At 40.9% G+C, this 19,455-nt stretch overlaps 1 protein-coding gene across 14 annotated transcripts in view; it reads right to left on the bottom strand.

Annotated features, from left to right (window-relative positions):
• Positions 1-19,455, bottom strand: part of PARD3 (par-3 family cell polarity regulator) — a 496,072-nt gene that overhangs the window by 394,654 nt on the left and 81,963 nt on the right. For all 14 annotated transcript variants that reach the window (XM_038755497.1, XM_038755494.1, XM_038755500.1 and 11 more), the window contains exon 2: positions 5,234-5,335. In XM_038755497.1, the coding sequence (XP_038611425.1) occupies positions 5,234-5,335 (102 nt within the window). The remainder of the gene's footprint in view (positions 1-5,233; positions 5,336-19,455) is intronic.

Below are 19,455 nucleotides of genomic sequence, written 5' to 3'. Positions count from 1 at the left end.
CAGTGCTCTGTAGGTGGAACCAAAGCACAATCAGCAGCTCTGCTTGCAAAGTTAGAAAATCTGACACCAATTTCTGATGAATACTGAAACCCTTTTCCCCGCCCTATAATAAACACTGCCAAGACATAATTGTCATCTCCCTTTCTGATGTGCTGTTCACCAGGCTGCCTGACAGGATAATTGTCAGATTGACTTGTTGTGGAACTACCCTCTGCTCAACACAAAGTCCAAGTCTTTCCCTCTGAGTTACACTGAACCAATCCTTTCCTCCTTTCTTCTCCTTGGTGTCCACTGGACAATGGGGTTGTCAACACAGTAACACTCTCAAATGATAAATGAAATGAGGCCCATTTCCTTCATTGGTGGTCATGGACAAATTTTAGATCTTCAATTTTTAAGAGTGCCACCTGCGGTGTTCCAGGCTTGAAACTGATTTAAAGAGTTTTGGTTTGTAGTTGAGGGTGGGAGGGAATTGGTGTTTGGCGAGATATTTTGTTTTAATTTTTAGCGATTAAAGAAATAATCAGATCAGCCATTCTTGGTGTTGGTTTTTTTTTTTACATTCAACACTTTTTGACCTAAGTTAAACCCAGCTTTTTATGCTCTCTTCAGCTCAAAACAAACTTCTCTCCCACCTCCTCCCATGCTCTAGCACTAATCCACCCGTTGGCTCTCTCTCTGAGCTTCACCAACTCAGAGCAGCATCCACAGCTTGATCTAAACCAAAAAAGGACTCAGACCTGAAGAGAAGCCCCATGTGGGCTTGGCTACACTTTGGCAAGGTGCAAGATCTTTCCGGGACCTGCTGGGCCTTGGCCTGCTGCAAACAGCTCGGCCTAGAGGAAAGAGCCCAGGCCTGGGGGTCATGGGATCTGAGTTCTAATCCAGGCTCTACCATATATGTCTGCTGTGTGACCTTGGGCAAGTCACTTAGCTTCTCTGTGCCTCTATTTCCTCAACTGTTAAACGGGGATTAAATCCTACTCCCAACTACTTAAACTGTAAGCCCCATGTGGAACAGGGAGGGTGTCTCAGCTAACTGGCTTTTATCTACCCCCATGCTTGGAACAGTGCTTGACAAATAGTAAGTGCTTAACAAATACCATAACACAATAATAATAAGCACAAAGGGATTTTCCTTACTTGCCTGAAGCATGCAGGGCAACCTTGGTATAGTCCACATGTGCTCACACAGCATTTTAATGACTTTCCAAGGCCATCACCTATCACTTCCTAGAGGGAGCCTAAGAATCTCTACTGTTTGGATTATGTATGCCACTTCTTCCTCCGAAGGATCATCAAGAGGACTAAGATTTCTTTAGCAGATTAAATCTGAAAGCCAAGGGAATCCTTGGGAAGGGATCGCAGTTAATTCTCTACACAAACAGAAGAGTTCTAGGTTTGGGTAGCCTTAAGTATGTTTCTACCTGGAAAATATCATGTCATGACATTGCAACTCTTGTCCAGAGTAACATGTGAAATCTCTAGGGCCGTTATTGGTATCCCCCATTAGAAAGTGTTTTAAAATATCGATGTCATTTAACCAGGTTCATGAAAAACCTTAGTACTATTATTATCAAAATGCCCAAATAAATTTCAGGAAGTTCTAATTGTCTTTACCCATCAATTTCTCAAAATCACCAATGCAGAAATACATATAGTTTCACATTTCTCCTACACTCCACTGTGCTTTGCCACATATTACACTTAGTGCTTATTGTATCAGCTAGTGTATCAGTGCTTGGAACAGTGCTTGGCACATAGTAAGCACTTAACAAATGCCATCATCATCATTATTATTATTACCATGATTTTGGGCTCAATTTACTCAGTTCACTGTAACTTCCCCAATTCTACTCATTTTTGACTTTCCTTTTTATGGCACGATAGCACCTGACTGAATTAAATGAGAAGAATAAGGAAAAAGATATGCTGAGGACGGATGGTTTTAGTGAGCTGCCTCTTCAATACGTTCCAAGGACAATAAGGTTTACTGTGCAGAGAAACATAGCCCCCTGCACTCTCTGCTTCATTAGCACCTTCCACTGCAGATCAAAAAATGCATTTACATGCAAAACTCGGGGGCTTTTTCCAATTTCCACGTGGTCGATTATAAGAAAATGAATATCTCCTCCAAGTCCTCTGAATTATCTGATGAAAATGAATACGAACCTAATTGAAATTGGGCCCTTGATGAACTGAAGAAAGCAAGTTAATTGAGTACAAGCAATTAAGCCATTGTTGAGAAGAGGGAAATGTCCACAATGCTGCCAATTTGAGACAGCTCTCACAATTTCCAGCATCATCGCTCTGAAAAATCAATGTGGCGGTTCTACATCTGGCTCACCAGAGTAACTCACACCTTCTTTTACATGAAAAAAGCAAGTAATCCAAAACCAAACATGATTTTTTTTTTTTTAAAGGCAGCTCTAGAGAATGCAGTTAGGTGAGTGGAAGAGAAATTCCACAGAACACACAACTGGTAAACAAAGCCTATGGCTTCATTTAAAAAAATTTAACCAGGAAGATTAATTAAGTCTTCTGCAGACCATGAGACCATCTGAAGTGCATACCGGAACCACAAGGTTTCAAAAGAAAATATGTCTGGCCCAAACAGAATAAACAAATGCACAGTCCAAGGAAGACTGCTGCTTGCCAGAAGGGAGTCTACACTTTCATTAAGGAGTCACTTGCCACTGAGGAGGCTGGAGGCAGGTCCAAGCATGCAATACTACTAAGCAATTAACCTCAGGATCTTGGATCGACTCAAGGCACATCATCATTTGCAGGGTCCTGCTCTTACATAGTGAGACGAGGAGTTAGCATCAGCCCTATTTTGCGGGAGTAAATCACCTTGAAACTCTATATATGTTGTTACTGGGGAAACAAATGAAATATCCCCAGGAAAGCCCAGATGGATCATTACATTGCCACACCGAAAAATCATGAATGGGTATTGATAAGGGAGCTATTTCCTGTTTTTATGGTGATTTGACTCAAATTTTTATAATAATAATGATGATGGCATTTATCAAGCGCTTATTATGTGCAAAGCACTGTTCTAAGCGCTGGGGAAGATACAGGGTGATCAGGTTGTCCCACCGGGGGCTCAGTCTTAATCGCCATTTTACAGACGAGGTAACTGGCACAGAGAAGTTAAGTGACTTGCCCAAAGTCACAGAGCAGACAATTGGCACAGCCAGGATTTGAACCCATGAACTCTGACTTCAAAACCTGTGCTCTTTCCACTGAGCCACGCTGCTTCTTTATAAACATATACCACGCTTTCAGCAATTTGGGGACAGAGAAACAGGAAGAGCATTGCTTGTAACATCCTTCCCTTCTATTCTGAATGTGTTGCTGTTGATGGAAGAAGGTGAGAGACAAGGGGATTGAAATCACCCGCTTCCCACATCCTCTTCTGCCTCAATCCAAGCCCAGTCTTTGCATCCTCAGTTCCCCACATCTTATCTGCTCTCCTATTGTCTGGCACAGCTTTTCCAACACTGATCCGATTAATTCGGATTCACTGTTCTTGATGGCTCAGTCACATGAGAAAACACAGTCATACTACAAAGCAGAGAATGCCCCCCTAGACAGTAAGCACATTATGGGTAGGGAATATGTCCTTTTATTGTTACGTTTTACTCTTCCAAGCGCTTAGTACAGTGCTCTGCACACAGTAAGCACTCAATAAATACCACTGATTGAATGGTACCTCTGTTTTCGCTGGTCAATCAATGGTATTTACTAAGGGCTTGGGAGAGTACAATAGAACAGAATTGGTAGACAAAACCCCCGCCCACAAGGAGTGTATAGCCTACAGGAGCAGACCGATATTAAAATACATTACAGATAAGGGAAATGGGAGAGTATTGGGATATGTCCATAAGTACTGTGGGGCTGAGGATGACAGTATCTACTAAATGTAAAAATTACAATGACTAATAACAAGAACAACTCAACAACTATAAGTTTTCTGATATTTGTATTCCAGAAACTAAAAATCTTGACACCAAAGGGAGTAATTTTTGCAGGCAAGAGTCTGGATATTCACACATTGACTAAAATACATGACCAATTCCAATTCCTATCAATCAAGAAGAATCCACTCACTGAATTATGGTTGATAAGAAAAATGCACAGAATTGAAGTCCAGGTAGAAAAGGCATAATCACAGTGCAGATTAATTCATCATCATTGATCATTTAAAATCTCCAGTTAGTTGGTAGAACACAGGATTGGGAGTCACGAGACTTGGATTCTGGTCTAAAGTCTGGCCCGTAGCTGCTGTATGACCTTGGGCAAGTCATTTAACTTACTTGGGCCTCAGTTTTCTCATTTGGAAAATGGGGATAAAACAGATTATGAGCTCCTTATGGGACAAAGACTACATGAGATCTGATCATTTCAGGCTTTTCCTGAGCTTCAAAGAATATATAGGTCTTCTGTTGAGAATAGCAGGTTATATAAAGTCATACCTTACAAGGTCAGCAGGAACCTTGATGCCAATGGTGAAAACCTAGTGTGGAACACATTTGTTCTTGGATTTTGTATTAAAATCTCAAAAATGCATTAAATGGCAGCTATTTCAATACAACAAGCCAATAAAATATAGGAAATGAAGAAAGCATTTAACAACCTATTTAGCGGGGCACAATAGGTCACTAGCTTAAGCCATCTAGTAACATATGAAATACGAATGGTTCTTTTTTATTTGTAAGTGGCTGTGTATTAACATACAAATAATTTCATTTTTCAGAATTTTAGTTGTGCAACATTTTGTACATTCAAGAATAACCATAATCTCGAACAAAAACTTCATTATTAAAACAAAACGCATCCTAACCTTTTGCAATCAAATACGATTGCCAATCGTTTCCAGTTCTGATGCTGAGAAAATTGATTATTTTCCCTCCAAGCTTCCTGTCATATTTGCGAGTTTGAAGAAAAAATACTTTACAAACATAACAGAATAGAGATTGTTTCCTGAGAGCTTCTTTTCAAAGTAACGCTACCATTATTTGCACACTATTATTGCTCAGGTCTTGGTGTTCACAGGATATGGGCACTGACATAAAAATAGTCTCCCACCAGTTTTAACTAGCTTTTAGTATTTTTATGATGCTTGGTGAATACACCAAATGCATTTTCCCACCTCAGGGGAGAAACCAGTTTACTGTCTTTTCCAAGACCATGCATGCCTGTTTCATGCAAATGATTGTATACTCACTCTGTCTTTGTCATCTGCAACGTCACAGAGGATGTCATCCAGATCGAGGATTCCTCCATCACCATGTTCCAAACGATGCACTTGTATCCAATAATTTGGCTCCTATATGAAAGGACAGAAACGCTACCTTATTATTTTCATACTTGGTCAATAAAAAATATATCTCTAGGATTTTGAAAATTCAATTGCACTTTTCTCAATAAAGATAGGCACGTAGAATGTTGAAAAGTTAAACACATCTATAACCATTAAGTTCAACCAGTTGTTTCATTTGGTAGCTTGTCATGAAAGCAGATGCTTCGTTTACATCTACTACTCCACGTGAACAATGGTAATGGATGATTCTCTGTCTCTTATTTCAACAGAGTACAAAACTTTGTATCAAATTGGCCAGGAAAACACATTTCTATGTCACTAAATCTACCTAAATCAATGGTCTCACAAGTTAGAATGCTCTAGTGTGTCTTGAAAAAAAAATACTGTGTGCTTGAGTATCGTTCATGAATCATTACTTGTCAATTCATTTTTTTCTGAAATTTCAGGAGGCAAAGGACAAAGAGGAAAACCAAAAGACTTTATAGGGATACTTTGGATTGTAATGATGAATTCAAGTGTCCATTTAATTTTGTAATAGACATTTAAGGGGAAAATATGGGAAGGAAGGACAAAAGGAAATTAGTTTTGGTCTTTGTGCCAATATAACCAATTGTCTCTAACATTAGATTTACACCATCACTAAGTTGGTCCAATAAGCAAGAAAAGGCTAATTCTGCAGCTCTCCTTTGATTTTTACGTTTGTCTCTCCCATCAGAATGTAAACTCCATAATGGGCGGGGAACACGCATCACTTGGTTATTCTTTATTTCCCAAACACCATGTGTACTGCACCACACCAAGTGGACGCTCAATAAATGGCACTATTATGGTGACTAATTTATAATTAATAACATTTTGGAATTTATAAATAGTAGTTGTTGGTGAAGTGCACTTGGGAAGTTCAGAATAACGAAATGACAGGTTCTCTGCCTTTAGGAAGTTTGCACTCCAATAGGGGAGTGGACAGGGGTTAGCAATGTCATCATGGTAAATGTAAAAATACTGAAATAAGCATTGGGAATACTGGACATTTATTTGAAAGTAATCCCTCACTGACAGGCGGCTCAAAAATCCAAGATTATGAAGGACAATCATGGGAAGAGAGAAAAAAATTCAGAACTCAATAGAAAAAATATTCATCCCTCAGCTGATTAACAACTCAGATAATTGCTAGTTGGTACAGCCAAATTCCATTTTGCTTCCTTGGACAACCAATTCCTTCTTTTCGGTCATTCAAACAATTTAGGAGAATCAAGGATTCTCCAAACTGAGCCAAGTTCAAATAACAGGCATTCAGTAATCAATTTATGCATGTATATTTTCATCCCTAGATGTTCTGTGATTTTTGTTGTGCTGCCACATAATTACAGCACTCAGAGGTTTTTATGTGCCAAACAATTGTTACAGGAAGGGGGGATACATACAGAGCCACACATTCCCTGTCCCTCATGGGCCTCATAAAGCAGGTATCTTATCCTAATTTTACATAAGAGGAAACTGAGGCCCAAAGAAGTTAACTTATTTGATCAAAGCACACGGGAGGTCAGCACTGGGATTAAAATCCAAATTTCCTGACTTCCTGTCTTGTGCTTTTTCTATGAGGCCACACTTCTTCATATAAATGATTTGTTTGCCTATTCTGGTCTGATGTATTTCCTTAATGTCCTATCCATTCTCAGGATGACACAGCCTATATAACTAAAACATGTGATTACCAATAAAGCGCAACTGTTAACCTGAAGTACTATTCGGTACTTAGTAATGAAGTACTAAGACGAACATGGAACTGTATTAATAGCTAAGATTTGTAGGAGGATATGTCCTAGTAGCCCCATGGCTACACCATTTTCCTTCTAGTCTCTTCCCAAAAACACCATCAACGGAATCTGCAGCGATGAACCTCCAGAACATATGAGCAGAAAAGACTTAGGGGAAAATCTCTGCCCTACCTAGGCTGTACCTAAGATTTTGAGGGCACCTATCACAGTTCTGATTTAGGGCCCTTTCAAGTATCATCTACTAAACGGTGAGGGTGATGCCTTGCATTATAACTTCAGAGAACTTTAAATTCAGCCACCACCAACCCAAATGCATGTTACGTCCAACTCGATTATCTTCTATCTATCCCAGTGCTTGGTACAAGAAGCATGGCCTAGTGGAAAGACCATGGTCCTGAGAGTCAGAAGGTCAAGGTTTCTAAGCCCAGCTCTGCCACTTTTCTGCTGTGTGACCTTGGGTAAGTCACTTCACTTTTCTGTGCTTCAGTTACCTTATCTGTAAAATGGGAATTGAGACTGTTAGCCCCACAAGGGACAGGGACTGTGTCCAACTCGATTTGCTTGTATCCAGCCCAGCTCTTAGTACACTGCCTAGTACATAGTAAGCACTTTACAGATAATACAATAATTATGTATACATTTATAGCATTATTTTGCTTTCTTTCCTGATTTGCATTTTCTGCTTCTTACAAGAGATTGTGTTAGCACACAGTTTTGATACAACACATGCTTTCAGTCCACCTTTTGGCTGAACTCTGTAGGATTTAAGGAAGAATCTTCCAACAACATGCAATCTGTCTGGATACCGTGAGTTGCGGTGTGAGAAGAAACAATTGTACATGTGTATGGCATTAGACACTGGGAGAATGGTCACATGAGCTTTCCTTCATGTGGGGTTTAGCAAGAATGCAACCCCAGCATTATAGGAGAACTGCCTGTCCTTTCACGTTTATTCCTCTTATCACTTTGGTAGCTCAAGAGCCAAGAAACAGCAACAGTGATTCTAAGTTGTTCCACTTTGAGTTCAGGATAGTACTGTGTGTTGATACTTGTTGGATCTATTTTCCAATGTGTAAATAATAACTGGAGTACATTAAGCACTTTTAGAAGCTACAACAATTCTGCCAGACCAGGGGGATTGAAGCAGGTATTTTATCAATAGGATCTGGTGGCTACCAAGATTTGAAATGGATGTTAACACTACAGACATATATTTACACAGGAGGCACTGAACTAATACTAATACCCTTCAGCTGTTTGACTTTTCTTCTTCCCAGGTCACATCTTCTTCTCACTACTTCTCATAACTTTTATTTATTTATATATATATATATAATTTTACATACTGTATTATTTGAGGGCTCCTTCCTCATTGGTAAATTACTTTATTTCTACTGCACAACATCATAAACTCTTTATGAGAAGGAATAATGTGATCATCTTTAGTACAGTACTCTGAACATAAAAGGTCTGCAATTAATAGTAATATATTGATAATATGCACCTTTGGTTGAAATGTTTCATAGGTACTAAATGGTAGAATAATATTTTTTAATCAATTTACTGAAGAAATCCCCAACAATATGGGAGGCAAAATGAAAGGGTTCTCTTGCTGAACATTAGTGTCATGAAAGAAAAGCACTCTCTCTCCCTCCCCACCCTCCTGAAGTGGGAAGTAAATATAGTTAGTATTGGCAGGGATTCTACCAAGATTCTGGAAACTCAAAGTACTTCATCATAGACACACTCTTTGGAAAGAAAATCCCTGGGATTCCTGGTGCTCTTGGATGGATTATTCTTTTTGGGTGAAATCAGCATATTTTGCAAGACGTAATTCTGTGCCTATAACACAATGAGAAGATGAAAAGCCTCTGTCCTACTGACCTTGATGGTTTGGGGAATTTTTCGTTTGGTTTTTGGTACTTTTTTGTGTGTTTTTTTAAAATGATATTTGTTCGGTGCTTACTAAGTGCCAGGCACTGTACTAAACACTGAGGTGGATACAAAAATAATTCAGGTTGGACATAGTCCATATCCCACATGGGGCTTACAGTCTTAACCCCCATTTTACAAATGAGGTGACCGAGGCACAGAAGTTAAATGACTTGCCCAATGTCATATAGCTGACAAATAGCAGAGCTGGGATAAGAACCCTGGAACCTAACTCCTAACCTACGCTCTTCCCAGTAGATGACTCTGCTTCTCTTAGTTAGAATCTAAGTCAGTAATTAAACTCTCATCATCAACAAATTATTCCAGGAAGCCTATCTTTCACCAAATTCGGGCAAATTTAATAGCTTTGTGCAACTTGCACCTTTCTTGCAACCCACTCCAACATCAGAAACACCAATTTTTTCCACAAAAAAGTTCTCTATTAATTACATTAAGCAGAGGGAGCAGTTGCCAACATTTTTTTCTGCAACTGCTGTTAACGTTACAGTAAAAGTTCTTCAATGTGCTATTAAACTATCACATTTATGGATTCTTGCCAAAGGAATGATTTGTGTGTGGAAAATATAATGCCCCAAATTAATGAAACCTGTTCCTTGCACAATGAGCAAGAAATTGCACCACACTTAAATCTATTGGTAAGCAGCCTTCTTAATTATGGTTAAAACAAGAAATATATTTTTATGGAAAAATACCCCTACAAATTCCTTTCTGAAATGCTTTAGTCAGTCTAACATGGTCACATTTTCCTTTTGAAAAGGAACATGGTTCTGAACTATTTTGAATGAACTCCATGCACTTATGCATCCATAACTAATAATGTATTACATATGTTAAGCAAAACAATGCAGGTGAGAAGTCCTCTCATTGGAATTGGTTTCAAGTTTCTTTACTGCATTTTTAATACTGACCCATGCACATCCATCGAGAGGCACGAGTTTCACCTGGAAGTAGCAAAATGGTGCAAAATTTGATTCACTTATTAATAGGGCACTTTAAGAGAAATGCTGTCAACTATTAGAACTACTCTGCCCAATCGAGTTAGTATTGCCACTTCTGGGATTTGACTGCAGTCAACTGATGACATTTACTGAGTGTGCAGAGCACTGTACTAAGCACTTGGGAGACTGCGCTACAACAGAGTTGGTAAAATATACTCACTAGTAGAATATGCTACTAGAATACGAGTCCTTTCCTCCACTCAGACTTTATCCCTGCATTTCCCTCTCAGCCACCTTGCTACCTCTACAGCACCTGGGCAGGAGAAAAATCACAGAACAGTCAACTGAATCTTTTCAACCACTTGTGTAAAAGAGAAAAAAGATGTGGTTTCCATTGTTTTCTCCAGAAACAATGATCACAATTGTCCCTTCTGATTAGACATGGTTAAGGACCTGCATGGGATAAGAATTATTTGCCCGCATGGTTTAATATTTCACTAACGTTTACCAGGGAAATGACTCAAAACTATCACCTCACATATCCCTGTGGTTATTCATCCAGATGGCCTTGGTAGGAGTGAAAAAGAAAACATTCCTTTGCGTATTTACTTGTTAACTCTGAGAGATTGGCTCGCTGCACAAAAAGGAATTATTTTGGCCCGTAAAGAAAACCTCAGTGAAATTCAATAAATCACAAATAGCTGGGTTTCAAAATGGGAAATTTAATCTCACAAGTGCCCTAATGCTTGCTCCCTATCCAGAAAAGGCCACTCTCATTACAGACGACTATACATGTGACTCGGGCACCACACCCGCTTTCCAAAGACTAAACTGCATTAGGGAAAATACTCTTAATTGGGGTAAAGCTAACGATGATGGACCAATTGAAACCCAGGTCTAAACAGCCTTGGGGCTTTAATCATCTACTAGTTGTGATTACAACTTACAGGGAAGATCAGATCATTTTTCCTCTAACTCCCACTGCCTCTCTGAACCAAGCAGTGAACTAATAACCCAAACAATAATACTGACTGTGGTGTTTGTTATGTGCTTACTATGTGCCATATACTTAGCATTACGGAAGAGACAAGATAATCAAGTTGGACACATTTGCTGTCCAACTGGGGGTTACAGTCTAAAAGGGAGGAAAAACAGATACTGAATGCCCTTTTTACTGAGGAACAAAGAAGTTAAGTGACATACCCAAGGTCATACAGAGGCGCAGCGAAAAGAGCAAGGTCCTGGGAATCATTAGACCTGGGTTCTAATCCCAGCTCTGCCATTGGTCTGCAGTGTGACCTTGGGCAAGTCACTGAACTTCTCTGGGCCTCTGTTTCCACATCTGTCAACTGGGGATTCAATTTCTGTTCTCCCTCCTACTAAGACTGTGAGCCCTATGTGGGACAGGGACTGCACTGGACCTAACTTGACTTGTATCTACCCCAGCACCTACACGAGCGTTCAGCACAGAGTAAGTGTTTAACAAACATAACAATAAGTGGTAGAACTGGGATTAGAACCCAGGTCCCCTGACTCCCAAGCCCAGACTCTTTCCAATAGAGCAGGGTGCTTCTCAATCAAATCTCATAACCATGGAATTTTAATCGCTCACGCCCTGCCCTTAAAGAAATTCTCACCTACCTTCAGCAGGACCCTAGTAACCTGGGCCTGGCTGAGGAACAGTCATCATTCAACATGTACTCTGTTTCCCCATGGGTCTCTGTAGGTTGGAGTGGGAGGGTGATGGACCTCATTTCAGCAACAGCAGGGCCTACTTGCTGACCACACACACAAAGTCTACGATGGGTGTGAGAGAAGGGGCTCCCTTCTCGGTCTTAATCAATCAATCAATCAATCGTATTTATTGAGCGCTTACTATGTGCAGAGCACTGTACTAAGCGCTTGGGAAGTACAAATTGGCAACACATAGAGACAGTCCCTACCCAACAGTGGGCTCACAGTCTAAAAGGGGGAGACAGAGAACAGAACCAAACATACCAACAAAATAAAATAAATAGGATAGAAATGTACATGTAAAATAAATAAATAAATAAATAGAGTAATAAATATGTACAACCATATATACATATATACAGGTGCTGTGGGGAAGGGAAGGGGGTAAGATGGGGGGGATGGAGAGGGGGACGAGGGGGAGAGGAAGGAAGGGGCTCAGTCTGGGAAGGCCCCCTGGAGGAGGTGAGCTCTCAGCAGGGCCTTGAAGGGAGGAAGAGAGCTAGCTTGGCGGATGGGCAGAGGGAGGGCATTCCAGGCCCGGGGGAGGACGTGGGCCGGGGGTCGACGGCGGGACAGGCGAGAACGAGGTACAGTGAGGAGATTAGCAGTGGAGGAGCGGAGGTTGCGGGCTGGGCAGTAGAAGGAGAGAAGGGAGGTGAGGTAGGAGGGGGAGAGGTGATGGAGAGCCTTGAAGCACAGGGTGAGGAGTTTCTGCCTGATGCGCAGATTGATTGGTAGCCACTGGAGATTTTTGAGGAGGGGAGTAATATGCCCAGAGCGTTTCTGGACAAAGATAATCCGGGCAGCAGCATGAAGTATGGATTGAAGTGGAGAGAGACACGAGGATGGGAGATCAGAGAGAAGGCTGGTGCAGTAGTCCAGATGGGATAGGATGAGAGCTTGAATGAGCAGGGTAGCAGTTTGGATGGAGAGGAAAGGGCGGATCTTGGCAATGTTGCGGAGCTGAGACCGGCAGGTTTTGGTGACGGCTTGGATGTGAGGGGTGAATGAGAGAGCGGAGTCGAGGATGACACCAAGGTTGCGGGCTTGTGAGACGGGAAGGATGGTAGTGCCGTCAACAGAGATGGGAAAGTCAGGGAGAGGACAAGGTTTGGGAGGGAAGACAAGGAGCTCAGTCTTCGACATGTTGAGCTTTAGGTGGCGGGCGGACATCCAGATGGAGATGTCCTGAAGGCAGGAGGAGATGCGAGCCTGGAGGGAGGGGGAGAGAGCAGGGGCAGGGGCAGGGTCTTAAAATGCTCCCAGCTCCCACGGAGGGTCGGGTGATGGCATTCTCCAAAGTAACACCAAGACAGAGAAGGCCTGGTTGCTCAGACAAGTTCCACAAAAGAGGTGTCATATACACAAAGACATTTTATGGGCAAGTGAAGCAAAGAAGACAAGTTTGCTCTCTGGAGACACTTCAAAAGCAGGGATGATCAATGCTGCCCTAACTGAGCAAGAATTCAGTCAGACCCTTTTAAAGCTGCTTCTCAGGCTTTCCCAAGGGTCACACACAAGTCTATCTGTCCCTTCAGACAGAGTGTTAGGCTTTCCATTTCCCTCCCGAGAGTGCTCTGTTAAGTTTTAGTAGCAGCTTTCTTCAAAAACGCCTTTAAAGGGATCACTATACATGGCAACAGAATACTTTGATGTTGGCAGTGGCAATAAACAGAGCAATTAAATGTGCAACTTTGTTATGTGATGTGTCTTGCTAATGCAATGGGATATTAGAATGCAACCCAATATTAAAAAGCAAGGGTTCAAAAAACCTGTAGGAGCTAAGAATCTAAGAGGCTCTCGGGAAATATAGGCCAAAATCATTGGGTGTGAAATGTACCAGGGTGACAATAAAATTACCAACCATAAACCTTCATTAATAGAGGAGGTATTCAGTGTAAAGAAAGAGAACACTGAGGATCATTAAGGGTATTAATCTAATGCTTATTAAATATAGTGGGTCAAGGTTAATGAAGAGTCTAAATATTCTCTCACCCTCTGTGATGAAACTCCATGTAGATTTTGTGATTTTCCAGGAAGTTGCCCTCAAATGAAGTGAGATGATTTCTCCCACCACATACCTAATCCCAACAATCAACTTCCACATTCCACAGTGAAAGCCGGTCATTGACCGTGCTGTCAGTATAAATACTTTGGCTGGATTTCCCCCAATGGCATCTTGTTGCTGGGAACTGTACTGTAGACTCAGAATTTCTTTTTGTTTGCCTGCCCAAATCCATGACATCTACCTCAGCTTTTAGAGCCCTACAGGGCAGAGTCCACGACTTGCATGCTTTACAGAGGACTCATCTACACAAGTTGCCCTAGACACATGACTGAAATAAAAGAGCAAATGGTTGGGAAAAACACTCCAGTTTGAATGCAGTAACAATAATAATAATCATGTATTTGTTAAGTTCTTACTATTTACCAAGCACTGTGATACAAGATGATCAGCTCAGACACAACCCTTGCCCCACATTTTGTTAACAGCCTTTGGGAAAGGATAATAGGAATTTAATCTCTATTTCACAATGAGGAAACCAAGGCAGAGAGAAGTTAAATGACTTGCCCAAGGTGTCCCAGCAGGCAAGGGGTAGAATCAGGACTAAACTCAACTCCTCTGACCCTGAGTATGTGTTCTTTCCACCAGGCCACACTGCTCCTCAATGAGCTGTATCCATTTAGGAGGGTGTGGTGATAAATGCACGATGGAACCCTTTCCACCCTGTTAGCACTGCAGGAAATTCCCTTTGCTATTTAAAGCATCTGGCCCAGTTTCAACCTCCTCTTCACAGCCCATGCTCAAAACAAGCCGCCCAGTACCTGTACTTCAAGCTAGACTCCAAGAGGCATTACCCAAGAAAGGATGGGGCTTTCCTGTTCACGTGGTCCCAGCGATCCCCTTACAACTCCCATGTACAGCTCATCTGTCTGTCTAGTTTAATTGTCCATTTTTGTTTCTATCATTTGTGGCTATGCTCTTACTCCTCTTTGCCATCTGTGTCAGCTTGTCAGCTCCTCAAGAACAGGGACTGATTATATCTTATATTTCTATGGCATATTCCCTACTACACTGCTCTATACGCTATGGAAGCTTAATAAATACTGATGATGATGACTGCTGTATGCAAAGCTGCCCAGGGAGCTAATGGCACAACTATCCTAGGCTGTGCACATCAATTGTGGCTGTCCTCTCCCTCCTCTTCCTGCCCCTCTCTAGCCCTCCCGGGAATTTTAAAACGTTTCGTCTGCTCTTAACCACTGGAAGCTGCTCACAGTGGAACCTCTTTTAAATTTATAAGGAAATCAAAATGCAGAGAGTATAAAACTTGGGATCTAAAGTAGTAACAATTACATGTATCACACTTTTTCCTAAAGCGCTTTCAGATCGATTATTTCATTTTATTCTCACACCTTTGTGAGATAAGGGGCATGTGTTGTTATCCCTATTTTACAGATGAGAAAACTGAGGCAAAATTATTTGCCCAAGATGACACAGTGGGTCAGGGTCAGAGCTGGGTGGGCCTAGAAGCCAGACGTCCCGACTCCCAGAAATGGGCTCTTTAATAATAATAATGTTGGTATTTGTAAAGCGCTATGTGCAAAGCACTGTTCTAAGCGTTGAGGCGGTTACAAGGTGATCAGGTTGTCCCACGGGGGGCTCACAATTCTAATCCCCATTTTACAGATGAGGTAACTGAGGCACAGAGAAATTAAGTGACTTGCCCAAAGCCACTCTTTCCACTAGGCCGCACCATCACATCCTTAACGGCAACAGCAAGCACAGCTGAATGGTGAGTACCCCTATAAAACCGTAAAATGGAAAGTGGCTAGAAAATTTCGAAAACAATCCAGTCAATTCTTTACTTTCAGAACCAGGTATAACAAAAAAGTGTTTTTGCTCCAGGAGCAGGGTAGGGCTCACTGCATCAATTTCGAAACTTGTCCCACAAACCCTGGCCGCATCCATTGTGGTTCTTCCTGTTTTTCAAGGCCCTGGCACAAATAGTAGGTGTGCAAGACTCGACAAGAAACACACTAACTCGTTTGACAACAGATGACACAGACACAATCTAGTAAGTAAATGAGAAACAACAATATACCTCTTCATTTAAACTTGCGCCATGCTACATGGCAACAGTCACCTCTATTCCAAGAGCCTCTCCCATAATGCTCCTCACTGCAGTTTTTTTTATAATATTTATTAAGCGCTTACTATGTGTAAAGCACTGTTCTAAGCGCTGAACATTTGCGCTGAACTGAACTGAGCTAAGCGCTGCAGTTCATTTGTTCACTTGTATTCTGAGCACTGCATTGACCACTCTCAACAAGATTTTATCAGATATTATCTGTCTTAGCTAGGAAACATCATTCCTAGACATTGAATAATGATACAAATACCAGTGAGAGACCATAATAAAAAAAAATAAGAAGTGTTGAGTACTCTGAATTTGGTAGTGATTTTTTCAACCAGAATTCCACCTATATAATGGTCCTGGAACCACCTAGGATTTTCCAGGAGCACCCAAGAGCTAGAGACTAACTAGGGTTGTATTGGCATCAAACACTCGTGTGGTAATATTCATTTCTTTAGGAAAAGGAAATGTAATGGCTTTGCTAGGACGCAGATAGACATATTTCCATTTCTGACAGTAGTACATAGAAAATCTGCTAGAATGCTGTCTCTTTAAATAAAGGTTTCAGAGATTTCTCTCAAAGCTAAATGAAGCTGAAGAAATAGGTTGCTTTTTCCCTACTAACAGGAAGCTTCTAAAGCTTTTCTGAAATCATCTCGGCTGCCCAAACTGAACATCAAAGTGCAATTCATACAGTATAACTTAGGCTTTCAGAAGTATAACTATGGTCTAATTTTTAAAAAGTGGTTATTTTACAAGAGAAATGTTTGTGGTAGCACTGTCCAAATGAGAAATCTGGTAAACCTTTGCACTATGTCAAAGCCGGAAAGGCGATCAATCAACAAAGGTAAAATGATAGCCTAATTCTACTGCTGCAATAAAAATTCTGAGTATGCACTTTAAACCTAAATGAAAGGGAGAAAGCAAGTCAGATATTGTAGCATAAGAGCTACAGCTCTTCCACAGAACTAGTCACAATCTCTGAATATTTACTATTCTATTTATTTTGTTAATGATGTGCATCTAGCTTAACTTCTATTTATTCTGATGACTTGACACCTGTCCACATGTTTTGTTTTGTTGTCTGTCTCCCCCTTCTACACTATGAGCCCGTTGTTGGGTAGGGACCATCTCAATATGTTGCCAACTTGTGCTTCCCAAGCACTTACTACAGTGCTCTGCGCACAGTAAGCACTGCTCAATAAATACAATTGAATGAATGAATGAAATGTGCATTAAATAATCATATAGAACTTACTTGGTGGGTGATTACAATTAGGAATTTAATGCCTAAAAATGACCAATAAATGAAGACAATAGGGCTGTCAATTACCTTTTTGGTCACCTCACCCCTAATTTTGGATAGAAGCAAAGAAACCAGAGGGAAGTAAGGCATGGAAGGATAGAAAACAAATAGAGTGGTCTACTAGGAACTCTAAAAACACTCTCAACAACTTGGATTTGAAATGAGAGGGATGGCAAAATCAATATATTGACACCTTGTGTGCAGAGCCCAGTACGAAGCACTTCAAAGGCTACATTAGCTAAGAGACATGATTCCTGACTCGGGGCTCTACGATCCCAGAAAGAAAAATAGCTTCGCCCCTTCAACCTTCCTCTTTGCTGTCAGACAGGCACCCTGCAGATAACACTTACCAGGAGTATCCTGAATCCAAAGAGGATCAGGGGATGGAAATTACAAGGTCAGGAGCAAATCTTGCTCATGGAATTTCCAGTTAATAATAATTACTGCTATTATAACTATGGTGCTTGTTAAGCACTTACTATGTGCCCAGCATTGGAAGCACTGGGGGTAATAACAAGTTAATCAGGTTGGACACAGTCCCTGTCCCATATGGGGCTCACTGACTAAATGCCCATTTTACAGATGAGGTAACTGAGGCCCAGAGAAGTGACTTGCCCAAGGTCACACAGCAGACATGCGGCAGAGTGGAGATTAGAAACCAGGTCCTTCCGATTCCCAGACCCGTGATCTAATGACAAGGAAATTCTGCTTGGTAAAAAAAGATGGTAACTACTCAAGTCCTATCAGGAAGTTATTGAAAGCTACAACTGCAATTATGTTGTAACAAGCTATATGGTTGCTTTATTATTCATACACACTTAGGAAGAACTGGCCTGGTCACTTCATCTAATGTGAGGCGGAGTTAATGTTTGACTAGATATTCACTACAGTAACATATTCTTGTCTGAGCAAGTTGAACCTCATGCTTTCTGTGGACAACAGCTCACAGTTCTTCCTGCCCAAGTTGTAAAAGTTGCTCTACCCTTTGACTCGGTAAATATTTCCCTTGCATGATCTACATTTATTTGCCAAAGAGTTTTTGTATGCATAGATGAAAGAACCGAGTTTCTTAACAGAACAGAATAGTAAGCTTGGCATTTTCCAGTTGAGCCACACCATGTACCAGATTTCTTTAGTGACAGAAGGAAAAAAGGAGATCCAATAAGCTGCTAATCATTTCAACAAAATCTTCTGAATGCTTAATATCTCATTTGTCAGTAACTGAGCTTTAATCCAAGCATAAAAGGAACCAGTGTCATATACAGTGCTCTGCACACAGTAAGCGCTCAATAAATACGATTGAATGAATGAATAAGGAAAAGAGAAAGGAACAATCTATGAGAAAATTATATCTTCTCTTCCATAGCATTAATCTGTTTTCCTTTCATCTCAAATTGTTCCCTTCATTTTCCAGAGGAAAACAAGTGTGCTCCAGCTCAACGAAAACGTACAATAAAGTTGCTTTGGATCATGGATTGTTATCTATTTAAAGCTACTGGATGGCAATGTTTTCCAGTGCAGCAATCAGGTCAGATTATTCCAGCCAAGTGTCTGCTGATGAATTTTTAAACTTATTTTTGTTTCCCCTGACACTACCCAAAAAAAGTACTGATTGGAATTTTAAATAAAAAACAATTACAACTTTTTCTCTGATTTACTAACTTATTTATACCGCCCTTACCCTCATGAACATGAATACTCAAATTATTTATTTTTAACACACGTGTTGGAAATAGTCTTATGTTTGTCTCCCCTGCTGGAGTGTGCCTTGTAGGCAAGGGAATGTCACTTTTCCTTTAATGGTATTTGTTAAGCACTTCCTCTATGTGCCATGCACTGGACAAAGCAGTGGGGTCGATAATGCTAATTAGGTGGGACACAATCAATGTCCCACATGAGGCTTCATGGACTTAGTCCCCATTTTACAGATGACATAACAGGCACAGAGAAGTTAAGTTACCTGCCCAAGATCACACAGCAGACAAGTGGCAGAGCTGGGATTAGAACCCAGGTCCTCCTCACTTTCAGGCCTGTGCTCTATCCACTAGAGTACACTGCTTCTCACTTGGTCATTTTGTACTTTCCATGTGCCAAGAGTGCACCACTGCAAGCAAGTGCTCAGCAAATACAACTATTGCTTCTACTACTCTAATTCATAACAATAATGATGGTATTTGTTAAGCTCTTACTATGTGCCAGGCACTGTACATGATGGCATATCATGTTAGTGTGGCTCGGTGGAAAGAGCACAGGCTTGGGAGCCAGAGATCATGGGTTC

Source organism: Tachyglossus aculeatus, chromosome 13 (genome assembly GCF_015852505.1).
Source record: "Tachyglossus aculeatus isolate mTacAcu1 chromosome 13, mTacAcu1.pri, whole genome shotgun sequence".
Lineage (NCBI taxonomy): Eukaryota > Metazoa > Chordata > Mammalia > Monotremata > Tachyglossidae > Tachyglossus > Tachyglossus aculeatus.
This window is presented reverse-complemented; position numbering and strand designations above follow the sequence as displayed.